This window comes from Schistocerca cancellata, chromosome 5, assembly GCF_023864275.1.
Source record: "Schistocerca cancellata isolate TAMUIC-IGC-003103 chromosome 5, iqSchCanc2.1, whole genome shotgun sequence".
NCBI lineage: Eukaryota > Metazoa > Arthropoda > Insecta > Orthoptera > Acrididae > Schistocerca > Schistocerca cancellata.
This window is the reverse complement of record NC_064630.1, coordinates 442,094,941-442,108,968: the sequence shown is the minus strand read 5'-3', so window position 1 is coordinate 442,108,968 and position 14,028 is coordinate 442,094,941. Positions and strand designations below refer to the sequence as shown.

Below are 14,028 nucleotides of genomic sequence, written 5' to 3'. Positions count from 1 at the left end.
AGTAAGACAAGAGTTTATATGTGGTACAAACATTTCAAAGAGGGTTAAGAAGAGGAAGGCAATGACTAAGGGGTGCATGAAATGCATAGCACCAAAGTTTGTTCTGAAATTGTTGAATTTCAACCAAAAACAATGTTGCATAGAAATCGCTCACATTTTCCTTAACTAAGTCAAAAATGATGCAGAACTTCTAACGAAGCTTATAACAGGTTACGAAACATGGGTACACAGTTATGAAATTGAAACCAAGGCTTATCAACCAAATGGAAACTGCCCGAAGAACCAAGACTGAAAGAAATTTGACAAGTTCGATCACAAATGAAGGTTCTCCTCATTGTTTTCTTTGATTACAATGCAATCACATATCAAGTTCCAGTCTTATGGTCATACAGCCAATAAACCTGGAAATTATGTGCAATTTGCCTGAAGCAGTCTGAACTGTGGTGAAACCCCTTGTAGAAATTGCATCATGATAATGCTCCTGTTCACACCTCAATGCTTGTTGGTGATTTTTTGGGAAAAAAACCAAATTGCTTTGCTACTCAGCCACCATATTCACCAGATATGGCCCCTGTGGCTTCTTTCTATTCCTGAGGCTAAAGATAATCATGAAAGGACGTCATTTAGTCACCAATGATGAGATGAAAACAAAATTGCTGAAGAGCTGAACATGAACTGAAACTGTGTTCCAGAAGTTTTTCCAAGGAAAAAGCGCCAACACAAATGTATTATATATGAGGTGGATTACTTTGAAGAGGACCAAGTTGTTGTTGATAATGAATACATAAAGATTCTTTGATAAAAACAAAACTTTCTGTGGTCTTTGATCACACCTCATAAATAATATCACAACATTGCGGGCTATGTATGTTATATTGTGTGCCCAGTGTGCATATTGTTTGATGTATCATATGCGCAAATAAGCAAGACACACTATTCAAATGAATTCACCATAAATAATAATGAATACTCATACAGAATATTTATCATGTTTACTTTTTTCTCTCTTTTTTATGTAAGATTTTACTCTGACTTGTCTTACATCACAGCACATCCTTCCTACAGAAAGGAATTTAACAGTCCCAAATGTAAATTGCTCAATCAATCCATCAGAAAGGAAGATAGTACTAATTAGCAAATATATTACTGAACTTTTTGCATGTTTCTATACTTAAGGCAACTAAAAGCAATTGAATGTGCACAAAGAAAAGCATATGTGACAATTCATTTTTATTTCACCTGAGAAATGTATATGTCATATTTATTTACAGAAAAAAATGGGTAAGGAAAAAAAGACAGGTGCTGGGTCCATCTGCTGGATTCCTGATGTTAAGAAACCAATGAGGAGCTAATGGATAGCAAATGGCAAGTAGAGGATACCACATAACAGGAAGATCAAAAATGAACATGAAAAACGTATCAGCATAATAGGCTATGCAGAAAAATCTTTGAGGAGTTCTGTAGTAAGTAGTGAAAATAGAAGATAGATGATACTAATTAGCACTGATGAAAATAGCTCTACTCCACAGTATAAATTTGATCACATGATCTGTAGTTTAGTTAGCCTCAAAAGTGGGATGTGGGACATAAATAATTTGAATCATTTCATTTTGCATGGCTATGTCAAGAGTATTTTTGAAACTATTTCTTGACTATAGTGATTATTGCTTATTACTGTATGTTAGCAGTAAAAGCAACAAGAAACAGTGTCACATGGTCAAGTTAGGTAATTTGAATTGAAGGTGAACAGTTGACCTTCATGAGAATGGTCTATTGTAGTGATACATTACAGATCATATGGATATGCAGTCGCTACAGTATTACGAGATTGGACTACTGAACTAAAGAGTCCCACGTAATTCGTAATTCCAACTACAGAACACCACAAGTGAAATCTGTGCAATGCTACATATGTCTCGTCTTTAAGTTTCAATTTGAGTTATGGCAAAATACTGCAGTTCTGGTACTGACGTGCCAAGAACTTACTGCACAATCTGCCTGTGTGTGCTATGCCGGATTGTCAACATATATTCTTTGCACAATATAGTACACCAGACAAAAGACATTACTGGCTGCAATGGATTCCTCGGTATATTGCCTTCCAGCGTGTCATTATTTCAGACTAATGTGCTGGCTGAACAAACAAGAGACTCTACAGACACCAATAGCATCTCTGTATGTGCAAACCTTATGGCTCTATTGGATGAATTTGTGACATTCTGGGCATTATTTACATATTAGTCTAAATCCTAATTGCCCAAACAATAGGTGTTCTGTTGAGTGAGAAATACAGGAGGGAAGATGCAGAATCTCAAGTGATACATTTTGTTCAATGCACTCTTGGAGTTCTGTTCCAATAGAACAATGTTTGTTTACTTTTTAAAAAGACTGTACCCTGATTAGAATATACCCAGAGTTGCATTAGTCATTAACTAGCTCAAAGCATGCACCCACTAGATAATACAACTATGCTTCTGATTAGGATGGAAAATATTTTGATCCATTTCTTGGAGATTTAAGCAAATCTCTGCAGTGGTCACGCAAGTATATGACCTTACTGGCACACTTGGTAGAACAAAAATTCCGAATTTTTTGTATGTCATTTTATTTGTTTAGAAAACTGAATACTCACTAACAGCTTGTCACATTTCACCAGTTTCATCCCTTTAGTGGTCCCTCTCCAGAAAGAAGTCATAAAAAATCTAAATGAAGATCATTTGTATTTCACTAGCATATAAACATTTAGTATTGTACACATCATCATGAAGTGCAGATGGACCGAATTTCATGTAAAGAAATCTTATCTTCAGAAGATGTTGATACTGATATTATAGTACAGAAGTGTTCTAATTTGACTAATTTGAATTTAAGATCTATTTCCTACAAGGAAAGACTATCATAGTGATTTCGTCAAGATATAGTGTGAAATTCAAAATTGTATACAGACAGAACTTATGTCCATCCCTCATTCCATTTTCAAAGAATTTCTTAAAATTATGAAAGTAAAGAAATAAAAATTTCCTGGCAATTTTGAGCATTAAAACAACGAAATGGCCTTAACAACAATGTTTTTGCATGACCTGTGATAATAGTTTATAAAAAGAACTTAATGGGAAGATACTTTTATATGCTAATGTTGCTGGGAACAAAGAGCCCACATACTTAGAAATATCATTTTTCCTTTGCAGATTAATACCTACAGTCAAGCAAACTGTTAGTGGTGCAATAAAAGCAAAATGGTAATAATTCTGTCACTGGGAACCATCCAAGATTTCTTTAATTAATACCAAAACAATTAATTTACTTCCTGTACACTAATGTTTTCATAACTCAAAAATCTGTTTCTAATGATTACCTTTTTCCCATCTTCATCACCTTATTTTAATTTTTTCTTTTGTTCCTGGAGATAGATGCCTATGTTCCAAAAGTTCAAAATTCAGAATCAGCACTTTTGTGTTGCTATTCACATTATCCTCAAACAATTCTGGTGAATATGGCTATTATTTTTGAATGATCTGAAGACTCAGACAATTTTATATAATTATAAATTCTATTATACTAAAAGTTATTACATCATTACTTCAATGTAAGGAGACATTTATTATTGAACAGATGGTCACACAATACTCATTAAGGCAGAGGAACTTCGCAGAAAAAAAATTGGAGCTCACACAGAAGTCAACATGCAAAACCATCAACTCTGTCTTCATTTAATTTTATGTGTAGTATGTGGTTTCTAGAAGGCATACAGAGCAATCATTTCAAGAATATTTCAAACCTAGCCCAACAAAAGATATCCTTCATTCGTAAATCTAAAATTGTTGTATTGGACATATCTTAGCCTTAGTAATTGCTTGTCCTCCTTTAGGAATAATTTATTCTCCTATTGTGCTACTACTATAACAGTTTTCAAGACCATTTCCCAGATCACATGTTATGCCTGAAAAAGTTTTTGGTTCACCAAATTCCTCTGACAATAAATTTTAACCAAATTGATGAAATTAGTCACAGATAACTGCCTGTATCATTTGGTACTCTGCTGACTAGTGAATGAAGGAAACCGACACAGGATCGTGGAAGAGTAGGGAGACTGACTGACAGTTCTCGTGCCTGCCACTGTTTTCTCTCTCCTATCATCAGTTACACAAACATTTCATGGACCTACTCTTGTACAATCTTACAGCAGTTGTCTTCTACATATTAAATGGGTATTTTCAACACCGTCATTCTATTGTCTATTTGATTAATGCCATTACTTTTTATATGCCAAAGATGGCTCAATCTGAATTAGTAAGAAACTGTATTGTAACAATCTGAGTAGTGTACAACATGTCTCAGGTACTTTGAAGTACTGGCAGTGAAAGCCATCCTATCCTCAACTGGTATATGACATAGGTATAACATGCTTCTAACTACTTGACTGTGACATTATCTGTAGGAAACTGTGATACTGATAGTACTAACACCTCAAACAAAAGAGCATTACAGTAACTTTTGTTTTTGGCAGTTTCTTCAGCCAGACCCTCACTAAAAACTATCTACTATCATCAGATGATCCATGTTATCTATCACATTCCCAGATATATGGGATATGTCATACCTTAAATCCTGGAAAATCCTATACGTAGCCATCATGCTGGAGGGCGCAGAATAGGGAGCATCGTCACATCTTTTTAAGAAAGAACCTACAGGTGCAGTGCTTGATAGACCACTCACAGCACAGGATTCCCATTCCACTGAAAATGCCAGGAGGTACCTGGCAAAACATCAGCAACATAATCACCAAAAGTTCCCACGACAATGATAGTTTTGTGTTATAGGTAAAAATACTGTCAGGATTTAAGACAAAAAATGTGTGTTATTAAGGCCTTTTTTAAAATGTTTACCGTTCTTACATTATACACATCATTCAGGCTTTCCCAGCTCTGCATCCACCCTCAACCCAGCATCAAAGTTACTTCAATCTTAATTAACAAGGTTTTTTTTTAAGTTACTCACATAAAGATACCATCTTACAATGTAACTGCATAACATCTGTCACTATCCATTAAGATAATGACATATTACTCAAAAATATATTGACAAATCTTCATTTATTATAGGAATGATATGTTTTGATTTCATGCTTGTTTCTCATCCCATTTTACGCATCACTAATAACGTTTCTGTCTTCCCTCATTAGCATATTTACTGCCTCCCGTATTACATACTCTTTCCAGTTAGGGGAATGGTAGATACAGAATAGTAGAAACAGAAGAAAAGAAAAGGAAAAAGAAAGAGAGGGGGAGGGGGGAGAGGGGGAGGGGGGAGAGGGGGAGGGGGGAGAGGGGGAGGGGGGGAGAGAGAGAGAGAGAGAGAGAGAGAGAGAGAGAGAGAGAGAGAGAGAGAGAGACTCCAGGTGGTAGTTTTGGGTTATTAACTCTGTCTCTAGTGCCCACAGGTTTTTGTAGTAAATTGAATTGCATGAAATATCACAGACAACCAAAATAATGGCTATTGGAAACCACAACACAGTAACTTTTGTAACATGTAGACTAACACAGAGATAATTTATGTAAAGAAATGTTCATATGCCACCTAAGTTTAGTTTCCTTCCCTATTACAGTTTCCTCAAGGTTAAATGGATTTGATTCTTTACTGTTTGAAAATTATCATGTTTCTTGATATCTTATTAATACTCATTTTATTGGTCAACAGTTTACATACTCTTTCACCATATCCTCATTACAATGATTTCCATGATGTGGTTTGAACTAGAAACATAGATTTTTAGTTTTCGCATGATAAGTAATTGAAACATTATACTCAAGACTAAATTACAAATTATTCTCTCTCATTATTGATTTCTCCATGATATTTTAAACAATGTAACTCTTTTAATATGTGATGTAAAGTTAGTACTTCATTGCACTGTCTGTCTTATTTGCAAAGAATTTTTATCTTTCAAGCACATTGTTTTCCAATTATTTCATGCAATGTATCTCCATTTTCAATTTCCACGTCATTTACTTAAATCAATTCAGAGTTCAATCACTCGGCTGGAGTTCAGAGGTCCCAGGTAAAATGACAGTGGATGCTAAGTTTTATATTCCTACAGTATGTAACCCTCTCCTAACATAACCCATAATTAAATTTTAGCATTGTATTTAGGTCCTTTCCCTGTGGTAAATGAGAAAACTGATTAATAAATCAGCAAAAATCATTATCTAACCAACTCCAACTCGCTGATTAAAAATAAAGTCAGTGGTGAATATTTCCTGTTACCATATCTGGATTCCCACTGATAATAATGATTCTTATTTTACTGTGTACCGTTATGGCATGGACTTCCTAATCCAAGCAACATAGCAGATACAGAAAACCACTATTAATGTGAAAAAAAGATTATGATTATTGTTTCTTTCTTTTCTCAGACGTTATGTCTGGTCAAAAATGGAAAGTGACGCGGACCTTGATCAAGCGTGAGTTTCTTTTAACTGTACGGTATATGTTAAATTGCATTTAGGAACTTTCGGGCAATTGAACATGTATCAATAATTACGGATTTCTGTAGTTGTATATATAAGTTTGGATGTAGCCGTATTGCTTTGATGTACAGGTGGATATAGTGTGGTATGACTCCTGTAGTTGATAGTATAATTGGTATAATGTCAACTTTATCCTGATGCCACATGTCCTTGACTTCCTCAGCCAGTTGGATGTATTTTTCAATTTTATCTCCTGTTTTCTTTTGTATATTTGTTGTATTGGGTATGGATATTTCGATTAGCTGTGTTAATTTCTTCTTTTTATTGGTGAGTATGATGTCAGGTTTGTTATGTGGTGTTGTTTTATCTGTTATAATGGTTCTGTTCCAGTATAATTTGTATTCATCATTCTCCAGTACATTTTGTGGTGCATACTTGTATGTGAGAACGTGTTGTTTTATAAGTTTATGTTGTAAGGCAAGCTGTTGATGTATTATTTTTGCTACATTGTCATGTCTTCTGGGGTATTCTGTATTTGCTAGTATTGTATATTCACTTGTGATGTGATCTACTATTTCTATTTGTTGTTTGCAAAGTCTGCATTTATCTGTTGTGGTATTGGGATCTTTAATAATATACTTGCTGTAATATCTGGTGTTTATTGTTTGATCCTGTATTGCAATCATGAATCCTTCCATCTCACTGTATATATTGCCTTTTCTTAGCCATGTGTTGGATGCGTCCTGATCGTTGTGTGGCTGTGTTAGACGATACGGGTGCTTGCCATGTAGTGTTTTCTTTTTCCAATTTACTTTCTTTGTATCTGTTGATGTTATGTGATCTAGAGGGTTGTAGAAGTGGTTATGAAATTGCAGTGGTGTAGCCGATGTATTTATATGAGTGATTGCTTTGTGTATTTTGCTAGTTTCTGCTCGTTCTATAAAGAATTTTCTTAAATTGTCTACCTGTCCATAATGTAGGGTTTTTTATGTTGATAAATCCCCTTCCTGCTTCCTTTCTGCTTAATACGAATCTTTCTGTTGCTGAATGTATTTGATGTATTCTATATTTGTGGCATTGTGATCGTGTAAGTGTATTGAGTGCTTCTAGGTCTGTGTTACTCCATTTCACTACTCCAAATGAGTAGGTCAATATTGGTATAGCATAAGTATTTATAGCTTTTGTCTTGTTTCTTGCTGTCAGTTCTGTTTTCAGTATTTTTGTTAGTCTTTGTCTATATTTTTCTTTTAGTTCTTCTTTAATATTTGTATTATCTATTCCTATTTTTTGTCTGTATCCTAGATATTTATAGGCATCTCTTTTTCCATCGCTTCTATGTAGTCGCTGTGGTTATCTAATATGTAATGTTCTTGTTTAGTGTGTTTTCCCTTGACTATGCTATTTTTCTTACATTTGTCTGTTCCAAAAGCCATATTTATATCATTGCTGAATACTTCTGTTATCTTTAGTAATTGGTTGAGTTGTTGATTGGTTGCTGCCAGTAGTTTTAGATCATCCATGTATAGCAAATGTGTGATTTTGTGTGGGTATGTTCCAGTAATATTGTATCCATAATTTGTATTATTTAGCATGTTGGATAGTGGGTTCAGAACAAGGCAGAACCAGAAAGGACTTAATGAGTCTCCTTGGTATATTCCATGCTTAATCTGTATTGGCTGTGATGTGATATTATTAGAATTTGTTTGGATATTAAGTGTGGTTCTCCAATTTTTCATTACTATGTTTAGGAACTGTATCAATTTAGGATCTACTTTGTATATTTCCAATATTTGTAGTAACCATGAGTGGGGTACACTATCAAAAGCTTTTTGATAATCAATGTATGCGTAGTGTAGCGACCTTTGTTTGGTTTTAGCTTCATATGTCACCTCTGCATCTATTATCAGTTGCTCTTTACATCCTCATCCTCCTTTGCAACAGCCTTTTCGTTCTTCATGTATAATTTTGTTCTGTGTTGTATGTGTCATTAATTTCTGTGTAATGACTGAAGTTAATATTTTGTATATTGTTGGTAGGCATGTTATGGGGCGATCTTTTGCTGCGTTTGCTGAGTCTGCTTGATCTTTAGGTTTCAGATAAGTTATTCCATGTGTAAGTCTATCAGGAATGTGTATGGGTCTGCAATGTAACTGTTAAATAATTTAGTTAGATGTGAATGTGTTGAAGTGAACTTCTTTAGCCAGAAATTTGTTATTTTATCTTTTCCAGGGGCTTTTCAACTGAGTAGAATTAATTGCTTGGGTGACTTCATGTTGCAAAAATATCATTTCAGGCATTTGTGGTATCATCTTGTATGTGTCTGTTTCTGCTTGTATCCACCGTGCATGCTGTTGTACCGGGTTTGACCATATGTTGCTCCAGAAGTGTTCCATGTCTGTTATGCTTGGTGGATTGTCTATTTTAATGTGTGTGTTATCTATTGTCGCGTAAAATTTCTTTTGGTTTGTGTTGAATGTTTAGTTTTGTTTCCTTCTATTTTCACTTTTTTTGTATCTTCTAAGTCGTTTGGCCAATGCTTGTAATTTCTGCTTCTTTTCATGTAATTGCTCCATCGCTTCTTGTTGTGAGATTTTACCTAACCTTTTTCATTTTTTTTCTGACATTTCATTTCTTATAAATTGTGTTAGCTGTCCGATGTCTTTTCTCAATTTTTCTATTCTGATCTGTAGCCTGTGTTGCCATGCTGGTTTTGTGGGTTTCTTCTGTGTGTTGGTTGGTTCTGATCTCTGCCTAGTATGTATATTTAGTGTAGTGAGTGCTCCAATATAAACCAGTAGTTTTAACTCTTCCATAGTTGTGTTTTCATTTATTTTAATGTGTATGATTGTGTTGATAGTTTTTATTGTTGTTTCGACTTGTGGGTTATTTGGCGGTCTATGCAAGAATGGTCTAATGTCTGTATTTGTGTCTTTGTATTCTATATATGTCAGCTGAAATTTTTCTTCTATATCTAACATGTGTGTCACTTCGTGTTCTATTTATGCTTGTTCTGGTGGGTGTCTTAAGATTTCGTTTTCCTCTGATTGTTTAATTGATGCGTGTTGATCTTTGTTTGTTTGCTCTGGGATGTTTGAGTCCATTACTGTATTTTCTTCTTCTTCTTCTGATTGCACATTATTTTGTTCCAGTATTTGTTGTACTTGTTGCCTGATGTTTTCTAATTCTGACTGGGGTATCCTGTTATTTTTTATTATTATACGGATCTGATCAGCTAGTCGTTGTTCTGTTAAAAATTTTAATTCTGGGTATCTGGTAATAAATGTTGTGTATACTTGTGATCTGTATCCAGTTGTGTTGGTTCCTAGGTTTGTTGCTTGGTAATAACAGAACATGAGGTGTCGATTAACTTCATCTGACCATCTCATCCTCTGTCTTTGTTTTCCTTCTTTTATATTATTATATTATATTATTATTATTATTATTATTATTATTATTATTATTATTATTATTATTATTATTAAGCAGTAGTTGTCATATAAAACCAGGTAGCTGTATAAATCATGTAAGTATTGGCAACTCACTGTAAGAAATATGATACACAAGCAGTATAGCTAAACAATACTAATCTTATGGGAGACGCAGAATTGAAAAAAATGAGAGTGAGTGTCAGTTATAAAAATTAAATATTGTCTGTTGATCTTATGGTAATTGAAAATGAGACAGAACTGTTCATATTATAGAAATATTTACTCCTGTAGCACTGACACCCTGAACTGAACAGAACTTAAGCTTTAAAAAAACCTGTGGAGCTAACCAGGAATGGTAAGGTCTGGAGCCTTAAAGAAAATAATACATTATGATAAAAGTTTTATATTCTTCAAATGTTTGTGTGAGACTGGAAGCAATAATACTGCACGTTTTATCCATCATGAGAGCAATTTCACAATAGGGTCTAATTTTCTCCGTCTCATTAGTTTTAGGTTTTCCTGTTCCACTAACTAGCAGTGAGTAATCCATGCCATAATACAATTACATAACATTTAATAGAAGATTACACTATCAAACACAGATGAGTACTGATACTGAAACTGTGATACAGGCTAAATTTAAATTCAATATTACTCATCAAATTCACTGCCCTTTTATTTTTCAAAGTTCTCATGTTTTAAATTTATTACAAAATTTTAAGCCCCCAAGTGATAATGTATGTTTCATTTATGCAAATTTATTCTTGTGTTCTAAATAAATCTCAAACACTGGCAAATTTGTAATTCTTATTCCTGACATAGTTGCAAATATAATTAGCATTTTAAGCAGGAGGTAAGAACTGATCACATGTCTGTTTTGTGTGTTCCTATAAACCTTCACATTATGTAATGAGAATTCTCAAAAGACTTTATATCCATGCAACAGAATGGTAAGTCAGCAATGCAAATTGAGCAAAACAAAAATACAGTATTCAGTTGAAGTTGCCTGATTTCTGTGTCAGTTCATTTAATTGCTACAGTTATAAAGTGGAACATCACACAAAATATGTAAAATAAAGCAATCATTCACTATCTCGTATGGAGGGGGGCTACTGAACAGCTCATGCTAAGTTTCAAAATTTTAAGTTCATTGAGGTAAAAGTTGATAGACAACTGAAATCTATTTCCGAAAGTTATATACATTAGACCTAAATAAACTCACTAAGCAATCTAAATAGAAAGTACTAAGGACTCTTTCGCTTTTGTCACTTTCTTGAAGAATAGGAACTCTGTAGTATCACTACAAATAGCAGTGCCGGCAGCAGAGCATATACTGAGATGAAGCCTACTTGTGCTGATGGCAAAGTGGTTAAGAGCTGTACTGTATTCAAAAGGAGCAGGGGCGGGAGGCAGGGCATGCGCAAAAAGAGCAAGCATTATAGAGGGGCAGGGATGCCCACCTGAGCTACGAGGTAACATACCTCATAAGCAACTCCCTGAGGGTGGCTTCGTCTTCTTCTTGTACCTCTTCCTTCGTCTCATCACTAACCTTCCTGCGGGCCGGCGGCGGGGCCGGGGCGGGGACCGGGTGGGGGTGCACGTGCCGGGCAGTCAACTCGAGCGTGGGGACGGCCGAGAAGAGCGCCGGATGGCCGTGGGCGTGACTGTGTGCATGCTCGTGCACTTGAGCTACTTCCTTGTATGCCCCCGAAATGCCTCCTCCTGCTCCTGCTCCTCTTGCTCCTTGCTGGACCACAGATTTTCTCATCGATTTAAGCCCTGGTCTCGTCTCACCCATCCTCCTGCCTGGGATTTTGTTGACAAATTGGGACAAGGGTTGAGGTAGGGAAGGGAGAAAACCCGACAACATATTTTAAAGGCTGCGATATGTATGTCAAAGTAAATTGTCAGTTGCCGCTGTGGCTGTGCTGGTTCGGTCCTCTGCTTAGTGGGAGGAAAAAGGTGCATTACAGACACAAAAAAGGAAATGTATTAAAAGAACACTGAAAATGTGTAATGTCATACTTGCAGGAGTAACCTGTATTAAAACCTTAAAAGGGGGAAGCCATCGGACTGCTGTCTTGTCAGAATTCGTTTCAAGTAAGATAGCTATGGTAACAATTAATTTCAGCTAAATATTTTCCGAATTTGTTGATAGAATATAACAAACAATTCGCATTACAAATCCTCAGTTTTGATTAAAAAAGAATGGAAATTTAATTCATGTCACATATACTTCTTTGAAGTCACTGTTTCTGAGCTCAGTACTAGAAACGAATTCTGTGACAATGCTGGAACATTTCTTCTTCAGTTTGTTACATTTTATGAACATGAGTTGCAGCAGTGAACCAGTCCTCAAAAAATGTATTAAACACTTGTGGTTTATTTCTAAAAAAGAAAAAAGCTACATCCAAAATGTACTGTACAGTTTCACATTAACATTGATACAGATAAGATATGAATCTTACGAAGAATAAACAAATGAAGCCACAAACATTTCCTCATCATACGTAAGTGACTCTATAAATGGTAGATAAAGAGTGGTGCTAAAAGATTTTTTCCTTTTCAACTGATGTGCACATTACTTCACTAAAACACAATCACAAGTTTCATTACAAAGAAATAACAAGGCATAAATTGTAGATAACTGGTCTTGCGTGTGTGTGAGTGGCGAGGGCGGGGGGGGGGGGGGGGGTGTCTTATTAGGGCATGATTTAGTAATAATTCACTGGAATTCACATCACCAATACTGCACCAGAAAGTCAAATCTTTACAGCCAAAGACATCTAATATGCAAAATGGGTGTTTGGTCATAAGACAGACAGGGAATGTCACACCAACAGGTCTTAGCTAGTACCCTGTGTCAACTAAAATCCATATACTCATCAATGGTGTTTGCACATTAAGCACTGTACTAACAAACAAAATTAAGTTAAAGAGTGGCTACATCATCACAGCATTAACAGTCCGCCGCTCGTGGTCTCGCGGTAGCGTTCTCGCTTCCCGAGCACGGGGTCCCGGGTTCGATTCCCGGCGGGGTCAGGGATTTTCACCTGCCTCGAGATGACTGGGTGTTTGTGTTGTCTTCATCATTTCATCATCATCCAGGAAAGTGGCGAAATTGGACTGAGCAAAGATTGGATAATTGTATGGGCACTGATAACCACGCAGTTGAGCGCCCCACAAACCAAACGTCGTCATCATCACAGCATTAACAATAACCACTGTCTGAGGGACAATTGATTTTTATGAGCATTTCTTTTGACATGAGCTTACTAGAAGAGTTCCATACAAAGCCCACAGGTCTTCTATGGATCTTCTATGTTCCCTCTATTACTGTCACGTACTAAGTGTTCTCAAGAATCTACCATACATAATTTTGTTATTTACCTCCTTCATGGGTGAATAAAATATTTTTACAATTCTTTCCATGAATCACAGTCTGGAATCCACCTTACATACAACTAATTGTACGTGGTTGCTCCACTTCAAACAGGCACAGTTGCACACTCACACTTATAGATATATATCTGTTGTGGTATTTCCCACTCACTGATCAATGGTAATGTAACACAAAAGTAATGGTTCTTTACGCCTATTTGTGTGTGACAGACTGGTTTCACATGAAGGAGGTCAACTATTAGTTCTGGCATCAAGTTCTCCAATGTTACAGCTTTTTTCTATACAACAGCATCACTACAGACAGCATCCTGGTCAGCAATGTAAGTTCTGTGACACTGTCTACATGATGGTGTGATATATATAGTGAATTTGTAAGACAAGCAACTAATAGCATTTTATGCCGAAACTCATAATAAACCCTAAATGTGAACAATGGGAGATACAATTAAGACAGGCTATCCCAAATAGATCCAAAACAAGTAAATATACCAAGTTTTGTCTGTCACTAAGTCACAGTAGATGATGGTAGCAGTTTTTTTTAATGTTTTTAGCTGCTGGGTTATGATAAATACCTTTTTTCCTAATACAACCACATACTTTTTTCTGTGACTGGAAAAATTCAAATGGGACTTCAGTGACAATACAGGTGAAACTTAATCAAATAGTAACAACATAACAGACACACACACTACTGTCCTGCAATCAGGAGAAGAGGATCCACCAAAGTCTGA

At 35.6% G+C, this 14,028-nt stretch overlaps 1 protein-coding gene across 9 annotated transcripts in view; it reads right to left on the bottom strand.

The window, feature by feature from the left end:
* The window catches only part of LOC126188976 (glucose transporter type 1), a 1,320,264-nt gene that overhangs the window by 289,654 nt on the left and 1,016,582 nt on the right, over nucleotides 1-14,028 (bottom strand). For 7 of the 9 annotated variants that reach the window (XM_049930753.1, XM_049930752.1, XM_049930756.1 and 4 more), the window contains one exon: nucleotides 11,377-11,701. The exons of the other annotated variants lie outside the window; for them this stretch is intronic. In XM_049930753.1, coding sequence (XP_049786710.1) covers nucleotides 11,377-11,693 — 317 coding nt within the window. In that variant the 5' untranslated portion in view covers nucleotides 11,694-11,701. The remainder of the gene's footprint in view (nucleotides 1-11,376; nucleotides 11,702-14,028) is intronic. 9 annotated transcript variants of the gene reach the window in all.